Raw genomic sequence first — 15,161 nt, 5'->3', positions numbered from 1 at the left:
TGGCAGGCCGGGGAGGACCTTGCTCTTCTTACTCTCCACAAGCCACATTCTGATGGAACCAGCAAAGCAGCTGGAAAGAAGTCTAAAGTCCACTCAAGCTCAAAACAAAGCATTGGTGAACATTTGCATGTTTCCTTCATCGACTTCATCTTAAATCTGAGATTTTTCTCCCTTGGCTTAGGAATCAATAACAACTTGATTAATCTCAAATACTTCATCAGGGACTGATTCTGTTTAGAATTGGGTGTTAGTATGAGTTTTTGGTCCATTCTATTCCCCACTGCTTTTAAGGGGGAAATAAAACATTAGAGATCAGAACAATATAGTTTATTGTAGAATTAAATAATTAATGATGGAATTGGATAGAGGTGGATGGATGGATTTTTCTCTGCCATCCCAGGACATGTGGCTCCGCAATCCCCATTCAGTTGGTGGGTCCCAGGTTTAGGTGAATGGCGGAATTAGACTCATCCAGAGACAGGCATCAGGAAGCATCAACTTTATTCATGCCCTATCCACCACATGTGTAGCCTATATCATAACTTTTTAAGCATTCAGCCATTCTTAGCTAGCCCTGCATCTTAACTCCTTTCAGCCATCTTCCCTTTGACCTCCATGCTGGCAAAAGACCAAAAGCCACCTAATCCCCTGGGTCAAAGGCCTTATATAATCTTCCAAGACCACTCCCGGGAATGGGAGGGGTCATGCAGGTAAGGTTACACGTAATATCTGGTTCCCAAGACCCCTCCCAGAAATGGGCGGGTCTCAGGTAGATACACCTAAATCCAGGGTGGAGTTACAGTTTACTAGTGCACAGGACAAAATATGGGAAGAGTTAGAGGTCAGTACACTTCTCTGGACACCTTGAGTATCTTTTGCAGTTGGTATAAGCTGCATTCTTTTTTATTGATTTCTGGGTCACACTCAGGGGTTACTCCTGGCTCTACACTCAGAAATCACTCCTGTAGACTCGGGGACCATATGGGATGCCAGAATTTGAACCACCGTCCTTCTGCATATAAGGCAAATGCCCTATCTCCATGCTATCTCTCCGGCCCCATAGGCTGCATTCTTTTCTTTGTGAATACTGAGATGTTATTATTAGTCACCTTTGCTTCAAACATAAGGAATCTAACCTTTGTGTGTCCTCGGTGTGATGAGACTTGAACTCAGACTGAAGCTCCTCCCACATTCCTGCAAACATGAAGCTTTACCCATGTGTTCTCTGGTGTGTGATAAGAATTGATTTCTGACTGATTCCTTGCCCATACTCCCTGAAAACATGAGGCTTCTCCCGTGTCTGGTGTATGATATGATCTCTTAACTGAAGCCATGCCCACTCTAAGCAAATCCTGTGTGACCTTTGGTCTCTTGGCACTTGACCTCACACTGAAGTCTCACCCACATTCCCTACAAACACGGGGATTCTCCCCTCTATGTCTTCTTCTGTGTGAAGCCTTTGCCACATTCCTGAAAAAATGACGCTTCTCTGTGTCCTCTGGTGTGTGAGGAGACTTTATCTCTGACGGAAGCCTTGCCAACACTCCTGCATCCATGGAGCTTCTCCCCTCTGTGCATCTTCTAGTGTTTCCTGAGACTTGACCTGTTATTGAAGCCATGCCCACACTCCCTGCAATCATAGTGCTTCTTCCCTGTGTGTGTCCTCTGGTGAGTGATGAGGCTTGACCTGTGAATGAAGCCTTGCCAACATTCCTGCAAATATGAGGCTTCTCTCATGTGTGCATCCTCTGGTGTTTCCTGAGAGTTGACCTATCAATGAAGCCATGCCCACATTTCCTGCAAATATAGGGTCTCTCCCCTGTGTGTGTCCTCTGGTGTCTCATGAGACTTGACCTGTAACCAAAGCCTTGCCAACACTGCCTGCAAACATGGGGCTTGTCCCCTGTGTGTCTCCTCTGGTGTTTCAGGAGAGTTGAACTGTCAATGAAGTCATGCCCACATTCCTTGCAAACATAGGGTTTCTCCCCTGTGTGTGTCCTCTGGTGTATGATAAGATGTGACCTCTGATTGAAGCCTCGCCCACACTCTGCACAAACATGGGGTTTCTCGCCTGTGTGTGTCATCTGGTGTCTGAGGAGATGTGACCTCACACAGAAGCCTCGCCCACACACTCTGCAAACATAGGGCTTCTCCTCTGTGTGAGTCCTCTGGTGTATGATAAGATGTGACTTCTGAATGAAGCCTCGCCCACATTCTGCACAAACATGGGGCTTCTCCCCTGTGTGTGTCATCTGGTGTCTGATGAGCTGTGACCTCACATGGAAGCCTCGCCCACACTCCCTGCAAATATGGGGCTTCTCCCTTGGGTGCATCTTCTGATGTTTCCTGAAATTCGACCTGTCACTGAAGCCTTGCCCACACTCCCTGCAAACATAGGGCTTTTCCTCTGTGTGAGTCCTCTGGTGTATGATAAGATGTGACTTCTGAATGAAGCCTCGCCCACATTCTGCACAAACATGGGGCTTCTCCCCTGTGTGTGTCATCTGGTGTCTGAGGAGATGTGACCTCCTACGAAATCCTCGTCCACACTCTCTGCAGATATGGGGCTTCTCCCCTGTGTGTGTCATCTGGTGTATGATGAGCTGTGACCTCACATGGAAGCCTCGCCCACACTCCTTGCAAATATGGGACTTCTCCCTTGGGTGCATCTTCTGATGTTTCCTGAGATTTGAACTGTCACTGAAGCCTTGCTCACACTCCCTGCAAACATAGGGCTTCTCTATGTGAGTCCTCTGGTGTGTGATGATACTTGATCCATCATTGAAGCCTTGCTCAGGTTTTACATACTTGTCTCTTAAAATTTTTGACATTCCTATCCCTGCCACTACTATACCTGTGTCCTTTGGATTTTCTTTCTGGCGTGTGTTAGTTTCTTCCTCCATTAACATCTCATGCTTATTAGAGCTCCCTATTTGACTGCAAAATAATCTAGAAAAGGCTGATGTTCTTTTATGCTTTATCTTCTTAGTCAAAGGTATGGAACTTTCTTTGTGCTTTTCACTTTCAATTATGTCATTCCTTGGCTTGTCAAATTTGTCATTATATGGATCAGAATGTTGCATCCATTGGTTCTGATCTTGTGGACAGGAATTCTCTGATTGAGGGTGATTTCCTGCAGATGTTCTTGGGAGGATACGAGACAGATGACTATGTTTCATGTGTTGACAGAGGAAGTTCTGACTGGAAAAGGTGACAGAGCAGAAGGGGCATGGATGGATTTTTGGCTTTGATTCTGCTGAAAGAGGAAGGTTTTGGTTAAAGTAGAAGCTGATACAGCTGTCTGAAACATAGCTCTCTCACCTGCTAAAGTCTATTCTCCTAGCTTACTTTATTTTGTTAATAAAGCAAGATAAAATCTTCATACTCCAAAATAGTCTGATGAGTTTTTTGTTTGGTTGGATTTTGTGGCCACACTGGAGGTGCTGAGTTTACCTCTGGCTCTGTGCTCTGGGATCTCCCCTGGCAGCCTGGAGAACTGTACGGAATGCTCTACTATACCTCTGTCCCCTAAACAGTGTTTTGTCATTCACTTGCATTTATTAAATTGAACAAAATTTAGAAAATATGTATCTTGAAACTTTTTGTTCTTATGCCAAACCTCACAATGTTCAGGGATTACTCCCATTCTTACACTCAGCAAGTACATCTGGCTAGCTGGGGAAAGACCATGTAGATTGCCAAGGATTAAATCTGGGTTGGTGCATGAATGGCAAACGCTACCCACTGTACTATCACTTTGAACTCCATCTAGAACTTTTTGACAGGAGGTCTTAAGTGATCTTTCCATACACAGCACTTTATGATGCAAACTCTCCTGAGACACAGTGACATTTTATCAATGTCAAATCATCTCTAGTGACTTCCTCTGAGGGGAAAAGTATTAATGTGGTTAGGAAGCACCTAGCTTGGAGTTGTAGTAACGGAGGCAGGATAAGGTTATAGCTAGACATTATGTGTGAATAAATTAAAATTGAGTTTTGTCATCTAAAAAGTCAGTTAGTGCCTAGAGACATAGAACGAGGTTTACAGTGCATGCTAGGCCTGTGGCCAGCCCCAGTTCAATCCCTGACACTCTATACAGTCCTCAAGCAATGCCAGAAGTGATTTCTAAGCACAAATCCATGAGTAACATCTGAATATAAATGGGTGTAGGGGTATAGCCAATCTCTCCAAAATATCCTAAAGTCAAACTTAGGGGTAGATCATAAATTCAAGTGATAAGGCCCTAGTTTTATTTCCAGAGCATTGTGTGACCCTATGAGTACTATTGAATGTGACCTCATAACCCCTACCACAATAAAAATGGGTAGAAGAGTCAACTCTACACGCAGCTTAGATTCCCAGTACTGTATAATCCCCAGTATCATTGGAAGCTACTTGCAAGCATTGTATGAAGAGTAGCTTCTGAGAACCACTGAGTTTGACCTCAAAGCCTAAAAACTAAAGTGATGATCAAAAAATAAATAATTTATTGACCCCCCCCCCCCCTTCAACCACGAAGTGTCCCAGATCGGACAGGTGTGTTCTAGGCCCCACTGACTGAGGAAGTGAGTCCTGCTGTATTCAGTATGAATTGTTCATTCAGTTTTAGCAAATTAGGAAGTGAAATATATTCTCTCAGAAGTCTCAGAGCATGTTTTATTTCACCTGGCCTTAACTCATATGATAGGAAATTTAGTTTTAGTTATTTGCATTAACTTTCTTTCCTAGGTATTAAGCCCTACCAAGCTGTGATCAGGGCTCTACTACTTGCTCAGTGATGGGAGACAAGGTTTACAGTATCACACCCAGAGCTTCTTCAAGAAAAGATATGCTCTGGAGTTGGAAAGATAGTACAGTGAGTAGGCATGTCTACGAGTGATTCCTGAATATAAGAGTAAGCCCCAATCACCAGCTTATGTGGCCCCAAATGGGAAAAAATACTAGAAAGAATATTCTACATTTCTGCATAGATCATGTGTTTATTTAAGCTCCCTTCTTACCCGCTTCCTTCTCCACCTCCCCAACAGCCCTCATGATGCCTGATGTACTCCTGCTCTCATCTTGCAGTACTCATTTACTCTCCAAAGCAAATCCAAAATCCTTATCCACTTCCCTTATCCCTGTTTTAGTGTCTAAATCTCCTGTCTCTGCTCAGCAATCCTTACCTTTCTCTGCTGTAAATTCACTTTTCCACTTGTTACCCCACTTTATGCTCAGTTCCTGTCCATATTCATCTCCATACCAGACCAAGAGTTCACAGCCTGGCTTGATGATATGGCAGGTTGGGTAAAAAATCTGCCGGCGATACTGAAAGGCCAAGAGGTTCTGCTCCTCATCATCTCTGGCGCACTTCACAGACCTGGAATTGAAGCAGCAATAAAAAGTAGAGCATAAACATAAGTTTCTACTTTCTAAATTCATTTCAGACTTATTTCCACGAGAATTACACATAAAACCCAGTGACCAAAATATAAAACAGAAATCCAATGTTAGGGGTCAGAGAGAGAGTTCAGCAGATTGGGTGCTTGCCTTGCACACAGCCCATCTATGCTTTATCTCCAGCAACCCTTCATCCCTTTACTGCTAGGAGTGATCCCTGAACACAGTGCCAGGAGTAACACCTGAGTCTTGCCAGGTGTATTCCCCACAAAAAAAGAATATCCCTAGAGTTCGAGGGTTGCATCAAGTTCTATTCCAGGACCAGATTTTGTTCATCCTTGTTCTAATTTGCTGACATCACAGACACACCTGGTGGTGCTCAGGGGTTGCTCCAGGCTCTGCACTCAGGAATACTCCTGGTAGGATCAGGGACCCTATGGGATGCTAGGATCAACACCGGGTTGGCTGCATGCACAGAAAGCACCTTACCGGCTTTACTATCACCCTTGCCCGTCCAGGGTTATATTTTTTATGTACAGGTTTTTTTCCCCCCAGAATAGAAACTTATATTTAGGAAGAATGTATCTCCCTCCTTCTCCCTAATATCCTGTGAAGGAATTTCTCACAGTGTAGAAAAATGAAGAAGACTGAAGGAAGCATGGATCCAAGGAGACCTTTGAGGGAGAGTGGGTGAGATGGAATTGGGATTGTAAAAGAGGAAGTTCTTTCTCTGGAATGTAGTGCCTGTTGGTCTTACCTCATCCAATTTGCCAAAGATTCATCTGTTCCATCCACATACTCACAGCAATTTCTCCCTTTGTTGATCTGAGTTTAGAAAAGGAAGTTAAGAGTAGGTGAGTAGAGTTTGGTGAATAGGAAGTAGAAGAATGATCTCTACTGTCAGCTGTGCTTTCCACCTGCATAGTCTCAGTCTCTAATTGAGAACACACAATATGCTTTTTAGTCATCATCTGCTCATCCAGTCAACTTGAGTACTAAGAGCAGGACAACCTCACCGTTGGAGTCACATCTCGGTTGGAAGCACTGTACTTTTAATTACCCTTTCCATAGGAGCTTTATATTCAAGCAGAGTTCACTCAGTAGATGTGCTGTTAAGATCATCCCATCTGTCCACGTGCTAGCACAAAAAAGGTGAGTCCCCACCAATTCTCGAGTAGTCGGGGGCATGTGGGAAGTCAGATAACAGGGCAAAAATGCTTCTCACCAGCCAGGAGTACACACTGTTAGCTGCTTCTTCAGTGTCTGTTATCTGACCCTCATACAGGCCAAAGTGCAGATCCACTGGCAAGTCAGATGCCTCATTCCATACTCTGAGTCCAGCATCAGAGATGCCTGATGGTCTGATTCTCAACCCATGTGGCAGAGTGCTGGCTGAATGGTTACAATGCCCCTTTGCCACTGCTCTGTCCTTTACGAATATAGGAGATTCATGAACAGAGCAGTTGTCGACGAAGTTCTGACAGTTCTCACAATCTGAATGGAAGAAAAGAGGGATTACAAAAGGTATAATACATAATTCTGGGCTCCAGAGAGGCAATACCAGAGTAAGACAGTTGATCTGAATAACCCCAGCTCTATCCCTGGTACTACATGTTCTCCTAAGAACAGAGCCTGAAATGTTACGAATGTATGAGTTATGATTTATGAAATTATAAAAGGTGTTCTTCTAAGAAAGTCTCAATTTTTTCCTGTGGATAGTGTGAAGAAAGTTTCTATGAGAAGTCAGCAAAAGCTCTTTGCAGAAATTCAGTGAGTGGTAGTATTTATTCGATTTCATTTTGGAATATTGGCAGGACTATGATATGGTCATGTCCCAATAAAGTGGTTTTGCATCCTCCCTTTAATAATTAAAGTATGACATTACAAAGCCTGAGTCAGCAGGAAGTAGTAAAAGAAAAAGATCATGTCGTATCATGGCCATGGTTTAGGGCAGTGGTGGGCAACCTTTTTTTTCAACTGAGCCAAATCTCGCCAAAACCACGATAGAAATTTATTTTGAGGGCCCAGAGAGATAGCACAGCGGTGTTTGCCTTGCAAGCAGCCGATTCAGGACCTAAGGTGGTTGGTTCGAATCCCGGTGTCCCATATGGTCCCCCGTGCCTGCCAGGAGCTATTTCTGAGCAGACAGCCAGGAGTAACCCCTGAGCACCGCCGGGTGTGGCCCAAAAACAAAAACAAAAACAAAAAAGAAATTTATTTTGAGAGCCACTGGGGCTGCACACAAGGCGCGCACTGACAGAGGCTAGGAGCAGAGTTTTGACTCCTGGAGCAGCCGCCAGGCACACTTATTAAAGAGTGTAAAGAGCTGCATGTGGCTCGAGAGTCACGGCTTGCCAACCACTGGTTTAGGGAAAGCTGGAAACCAATAGGTCTGCTGTGGAATGGCATTGCTGAGGCCAGGTCTGAAAAATGAAATTGTTCCCCTGGTAAGTGGTTGTTGAATTATTTCATGCTTAGTTTATTTATAGTTGTGAACATTTATCTGGCCTGAATATTAATCTTCCTTCTGCTGTGCTAAGTATTTGTGCATTCACCTCTTTACCTGGAAAACTTAGCATCAGGAGAAAACATACTGAAGCTGAAATAACTAATAGTTATTTAGGTAGTTCAATAACAGTTAGTTATTGATAGAATGTTCTGCACCTTATTGCTCTGCTGCCCTGTCCTCTCAAATGAAAGGAATGTTTGTTAAGGACCTCCGAGTGACTTGCTAATCTTTTACATCCAAGGTTTGGCCAGGAAGTAACGCATGTTTTCCCAGGTAAAGATTTGCTCCCCTTTTAATAAAGTTTATCCCTTTAGTCAGAATCTAGTGGAGACTTAAGAACTATGATCATCTGTCAAAACCCTAAAAGTAAAATGCCTGTTCCCTCAGATAAGAGGAAACTCTGTTGGAACACCTGGTATCTTGCTAATCTTTTAATTTTTATCGGAATTGATACCCAGGGACTGTACTGAGAGGGAAAAATTTTGAGATGTTAGAATTTGCTCTCATTGGGCTGGAAGTTACAGCCCACTTCATGAACCTCACCACAAAGAGTGATGAATTTAGTTAGAGAAATAACTACATTGCAAGCTATCCTAACAATGAGAATGCATGAGGGAAATAGAAAGCCTGTCTAGAGTACAGATGGGGGCGGGTGGGGAGGAAGGAGATTTGGGACATTGGTGGTGCACTGGTGATGGAGGGTGTCCTCTTATATGACTGAAACACACCACAATCATGTTTGTAACCAAGATGTTTAAATAAAAAATACTATTTAAAAAAAAAGATGGTAGACTTAAAACTAACTAGATTAATAATTGTATAAACGACTATGCTAAATGTCAATGATCTAAATAAAAATTCCCAATTAAAAAACAAAAATTTGCTCTCATTGATCCCAGGAAGCCTCTGGCTCAAAAAGACTCTCCTTTCTGTCTTTAGAGCAAAGCTTTCTTTTAGAAGGTTTGTAATCCACCTTATTGGCATGTGAATTGTTTAGAAGAAATTCATAGATCAAATAGTATGTACTGATAAGCTTTTGTAACCAAGAAACATATGTTGCAAAAATCTTGCTTAAATAGCCCCTGTATTCTTCAATAAACTAGAATTCAGATTCATCACAACTGCTGAGAGTGGTCTATTCTTCTCACTTCACCAAATCCTGCATCCACTTGTCTGAGAGACCCCAAGAATTCCCTTAGTGTCTGTGTCTGGACCAAGATGGCTGTGAAGTCATTCCTATACTCTGAAATCAGAGTTTAGTTTTAGAATTTAATTTTATAAAATTTTAGTAATTTTTTTATTGTTGTATATAATTTGTTGCAAATAGTTGTTTCAATTTCTCTCTTTTTCAGATAGTCTCACAATCACATGAAACTTAGAAATAGAAATCTAGGGGCCAGTGAGGTGGCACTAGAGGTAAGGCAGGGGTCTCAAACTCGCGACCCGTGGGTCGTTTGCGGCCCTCTGTACATTTTGTGGCCTTGCCCTAGAGGAATCTTTTTATTGTTGTTTTTTTTTTTTTTTTTTTTTTGGGCCACACCCGTTTGACGCTCAGGGGTTACTCCTGGCTATGTGCTCAGAAATCGCCCCTGGCTTGGGGGGACCATATGGGACGCCGGGGGATCGAACCGCGGTCCATTCCTTGGCTAGCGCTTGTAAGGCAGACACCTTACCTCTAGCGCCACCTTCCCGGCCCCTGTTTTGTTTTGTTTTAGTTGTTTGGGTCACACCCCCCAATGTTCAAGGCTTACTACTGACTTTGCACTCAAGGATCACCTCGACTTTGCCTCCTGCGGCCCCTAGGTAAATTGAGTTTGAGACCCCTGAGGTAAGGTGTCTGCCTTGCAAGCGCTAGCCAAGGAAGGACCCTGGTTCGATCCCCTGGCATTCCCATATGGTCCCCCCTAAAGCCAGGGGCAATTTCTGAGCGCTTAGCCAGGAGTATCCCCTGAGCGTCAAACGGGTGTGGCCCAAAAAAACAAAAAACAAACAAACAAAAAAACAAACAAACAAAAAAAGAAATAGAAATCTAATTATAGGTATATAAACTCTTGTTGATATCCTATATTTACTTAACAAAGTATCCATTTTTTTCTTTCTCTTCTCTTGATAATAGAGGTGAAAAACTGAAACTTAAAACATGACTTGCAAAGGACTCTATAATCTGCTGGTTCATGATTCTTCTGCGCAGATTTTATGACATCATATGTTGAAGCTCTTAACTACAAAATAACAAGCCGCCCCCCTATTATTGGATCTGCAGTCATCATCAAACTTCAGCCCTTTGCATCTGACCTACCTGGAACTACCTATCCTAAAGACAGGAACTACCTATCCTAAAGACAAATACAATAAGGGGGAGATCTTACATTACTGTATTACCCAACATCAGTCCAGCACCAGCCAGCCATATAAAAGGACCGCCCTTTTAAGTAAGACCCTAATTATGATTGGCTGGCTGAGTCTATAACTAGCCCCCCTCCCACAAAAAAGAGTTAGGGTGGAGAGGTATTGGCAGTTAGAAGAGACATTTGAAACAGCGATTGGATTGAACTCTTTCTAGCCCTGGCTACAGTAGATATTTCCCTGCTCTGGACAAACCTTTGGCTACATTTGGCTGTATCCTTTTGCTTTACATCATATACCTGTTCCTTTTACTTGGCTCTCAATCTGATCTTATGCTGGTCCCAAATCTATCTCTCGCCCCCTCTATATCTTTCTCCTGGTCTAGGGTTTTGTCATAGGCCCCTGGCTTCTCTACTAAAATGGATTGAGAAATTTTGTTTAGAGTCTTGCCTGCAAGATCCTTGTGGATATTGGCAGTGTAGGCCCATCTCTGGCAGATTGTCTTTGATAGCTCTTTACTCAGGAATCACTTTGGAGATGTGTGAAGGACCAAATGGGATGCCGAGATTAAGCCTAGGTTGGCCACATGCTAGCCAAGTTCTCTCTCCAACTCTGAATAATTTAATTTAATAACTGCAAGATATCTTCGCCGTTATCTTGGCTGGGTATTTGTGAATCCAAGAACAGTCCCCAGAATGAGAAATTACTTCCCATCCCCTTGTCCCCTTTCGGGGGAAGACCTTGGTAATATTTATCCGCAGCAAGTAATAATCCACACAGACAAGAACGATAGGGTTTTAAAGATCGGGCAAGGAGAGCCAGAGAATCCTCCTGCAGCCAGCAGCTTTTCACAGAAGGACCCCTCACTCCTGTCCCTCAAGCTATTTATTGCCAACTCCACAGCGCCCCACCTGGAAGGGTTAGGTGGGGCAAAAGTCACAGAACAATCCTAAGGAAACACTTTTATATACAATTCCAAGAATCATCTTATGGAAACTTTTTCATATGCTACAATTCCCCCTTTTTTTGTAAAGAAACAATAAACAATAATAATGTACAGAAATAAATAATATATATTTTTTTTAATTGTAAAAAGAATAACTAAGCAATTGTAAAAGAGTGGCTGTTTGCATAAGTGCATCACGGGAAAAAGTATAGAAAAAAATTTTTTAGCCTAACACAGGGTGTTCAAAACCAGAAACAGCTGTAAAGAAATCAACTACAAGCTCCAGAGTAGAATAAAATCTACAGCATCCAAGATGATCAATTCCGAGTAAGTATTCCCTTGAAAAGCAGAAGTCAAGTAAGAAATTCCAATATTCAGGACCTAATAGGCCATGGGGAGCTCCCGGGGCAATCACAAAGCCCGAAAGTAATTCGGAGACAGAGATCCTTAGATGAGATGCTCACAAGGCTGCGTAGCAGGTGAGAAGACACACATTTTCCATTCCAGTCCAGTTTGAGCAGAAGAAAGCCCATCTTTGGAGGCAGTGAATTAGGCCCCTATTTCGAAGGAAGAGCCACACACACACACCCGCACAATGGGCGCCAAAGTAAATAAGATCCATATGTACTTGAATTCAATCCAAGATGAGTTCTAGTCCAGTCAGCAGTTCATAAGAGGTCCGAAAATGAAGAACCATGTACGGCCGATTATTAGGTGGGAGCTTAAGTTCAAAACCAAAACAAAATGCTTAAGGCAGAGAACTTCCCCGTGTAAATGAAAAAATTGAGGGTCTATCCAAAATGGATAAAACCTCCTTTTGCACCTGCTATTTTTTCCAATGATGCACCCATGCAAAAGGCCAAAATACCAGCCAGGATTACACTCTAGCAACTTATTTATGACAGTATCTAACCCCTAATCCAAAGCAACCAAAGTAAAACCTTAATGAAATACCATATCAATTTTGAGAATTCACAACTAAGATGTAAAAACATTAATTACAGTAATCAACAAAAGTGTAGACTCAAATATAACTTTACAGGATTACAATTATAAAACTACAAGAGCTGAAATTTCTCCCAAGTTCAAAAACTACTATGAAAAGATAGGGAGTCCAGAACTCCCAAAAGTCCCACCAAAGAAACTTGATGAGTCAGGAAAAGCAGTTGTAATAAGAAGCAGGATACAGCACTGCAACAGTTTACGATGTCTTTCTCAGTCAGAGATCAGGAGGCTTGTCATAGTGGGTGATGATTTGCACACGATGATTTGCAAATGTGGAGGGATTCCTGAAAATAGACTGTTAGGGACTCGGAAAAAAGAGGGAAGGATAAGTAAGAATAAATTGGGGAAGATAAAGTCAGGAAAAGAGAACTATATACAAAACATGTAAGACATACAGACACACAAGACATACATAAACATATTTCACACAAACATGGCCATCACTCACTCATACTTACCAAAAAATGTTAGCTGGGAGGATCCCAAATAGAGCGAAAACAAAAAAAAAAAACAAAAAAATTCAGCTGAATCAACAAAAAGCGCTTTAAAATACAATAGCCGGCAAACAGTTTAGATGAAAATCTTCAAGTTCACAGCAACAACAAAAGATATATTTTTAAGGCATAGTCGAGTAACTCTGCAAGAGAATTTCATGCACAATACGACCAAGGAAACCAATAATACAAGTAGAGACAAGTAATTCTATCATAACCATAGATGATGAGCACTGTAAAGAGAGTCCACCTAAAAGGTACTGTTATGTCAAAATTATGAATTCACCTCCATCTAGAAGCCTAAATTCACCTCCATCTAGAAGCCTAAATTGAGACAAATAAAACAATGACGTTAGAGTGAAAGAGTGAAAGCTGTTAGATGAGTATATCTCAATATATTGCTATATAATACCTTAGTACGATGAGGAAGCTTTCTCTCGAGTGAGCCTGGATCAATAGTGGTGTTAAGACATAAATACATCATACAAGCAACTACAATGGGGATTCATCATAATAAATCCTATTCAGCGGGAGTACCTGTGAAATGAATCATAAAGCATTAATGACAACTAACAAATAAAATAAATAATTATTAAGCATTTATAGTAGATCTCTGAGAAGTATAAAACAGGATGTATGCTGCTGTGGATTTTACCAATGCAGTAGGAATTTTCTTGATTTTCTTGTCATCAAAATTGATCCAGTGTTGTCTTGAGTCAATATTACAGTATGATGTACAGTGTCCAAAATGAAGTTTACCAAAATGGTTAGACACTGATGATAAGGTGTATTTTTCAGTTTTATAAGTTTTTTCCTGAGTGAATTCTGCTAAGTTGAGGTCTTCTAAAGGAAAATCCACATAAGTGAGTAGTTTTTTAATTTGTTTGCCATCAAAAGCAAAACGTTTCAAATGAATAATTAATACTGGAGGTAATTTCCACAAGTATGTCCTCTTCAAAAAGTCCCTTTTAGTGTTGCAGCTGTTACAATGAATTCTATTGTTACCTTTCAAATCTTCTTCTCTAAAGAATTCAACGAGGCATTCTTGTAACGTACATTTATCTGTAGGCTTGATTGCCAGGGACAACTGAACAAATGTCTCATATACTTCAGACTTTTGGTGACATGTGAGACACTGTAGTGTAGATTTGAACTGTCCTTGAAAGAGGTCATATATAAGAGATTTGTGAGCCTTTTGGTGTTTAGGCCTAGATTGTTCATGTTTTTCATTGTCTATCAGGTGTATAGTTTTATCTGCTATTGAATTTTCAGTAAGCAAATCCTGATGTAGTCCCTCTATAAGGAACATCAATAATTCGTGAGGATCCTGTTGGTTGTGTCCGGCAAATTGGTCATTAAGTAAACCAATTGTTGCTTTGAAGTGTTCAGGATTGACATTCCTATGACATCCATCTCCCATGATTTTTATGAGATGACCGAATTGTTCTGCTAATTTACCTTTATGTCCACTTGGATTTTCTTTGTTAATGTCTTTTTTATAATGATCTTGATAAAAATACTGAGTTAAGTCTGAAATATTATACAGGCATTGTAATATTGAGTTCATATAGCATGAGTTCCCTAAATTTCGTAATCCTGTAAATGCAGGTCTCTGTTTCTCTATTTGCATTCTGGAATGTAAGGGCTTCTTACTCTTGTCTGCCTTATTCAAGGTATTGGGTGTAAACGTTAATCCCTTGTTTACTTTCTCAGAGGCCACAGCAGTGTTACAATTGTCAGTGTTTTGGGCATTTTGTATTTGACGTGGGGGCAGGCTTGTAGTCCCAGCAACCTGATCCTGGTGGTTTGTACTAATTCGATTTCTGATGAGGCGTAAAGGGACCCAAAATTTCTTAGAGGGGTTGTCATTTGTACCAACATATGCATATCCCCTTCCTCTCAGAAGAAGATATCCAGCGATCCATTTTTCATCCTCTTTGATCCAAACCGGTATATGTGATGTTTCTTGTCTCTGAATATCTTCTTTAAAATGTCTTTCCCCAGCAGTGTAACTTTCCCCTTGGGGTAAATTTAGGTAATTTAGTGTAAGAAGAGTCAAAGATAACAGCTCAGTAGGTGCTAAACCTCTTTTTCTATTCTTTTGTAATTGAGTTTTTAGCGTCCTGTGTGCTCTTTCCACAATGGCCTGTCCTTGGCAATTATAGGGGATTCCTTTCAGAAGTTTTATCTGCCATTCTTTACAAAAGAATTCAAAAGTTTTGCTGATATAGGCGGGTCCATTATCAGTTTTAATGGAATACGGAACACCCATAACTGAAAAGCATTGTAAAAGAAAACTGCAAACTGCCTTAGACTTTTGGGAAGACATAGGGATTGCCCAAATAAATCGAGAATAAGTGTCCACCACCACATGAAGATAAGATATGGAAATAAATCTGTTTGAGTTACATCCATTTGCCACAGTTCATTAGACTGTAAGCCTCTTGGGTTTGCTCCTGCTATGTGAGTCTTTTTTGCT

At 41.4% G+C, this 15,161-nt stretch overlaps 1 protein-coding gene across 1 annotated transcript in view; it reads right to left on the bottom strand.

Moving 5' to 3' along the window:
* Positions 1–1,581: 1,581 nt before the first annotated feature.
* LOC126015903 (histone-lysine N-methyltransferase PRDM9-like) overlaps positions 1,582–15,161 on the bottom strand; it is a 31,664-nt gene continuing 18,084 nt past the window's right edge. The window contains exons 4-9 of the mRNA XM_049778447.1: positions 6,608–6,876; positions 6,140–6,207; positions 5,169–5,362; positions 2,809–3,253; positions 1,771–2,721; positions 1,582–1,687 (exon numbers count right to left, since the gene is read on the bottom strand). Of these exons, the coding sequence (XP_049634404.1) occupies positions 1,582–1,687; positions 1,771–2,721; positions 2,809–3,253; positions 5,169–5,362; positions 6,140–6,207; positions 6,608–6,876 (2,033 nt within the window). The remainder of the gene's footprint in view (positions 1,688–1,770; positions 2,722–2,808; positions 3,254–5,168; positions 5,363–6,139; positions 6,208–6,607; positions 6,877–15,161) is intronic.

Source organism: Suncus etruscus, chromosome 8, assembly GCF_024139225.1.
Source record: "Suncus etruscus isolate mSunEtr1 chromosome 8, mSunEtr1.pri.cur, whole genome shotgun sequence".
NCBI lineage: Eukaryota > Metazoa > Chordata > Mammalia > Eulipotyphla > Soricidae > Suncus > Suncus etruscus.
Note: the sequence above shows the minus strand (reverse complement) of the source record. Positions and strands in the feature narration are given on the sequence as shown.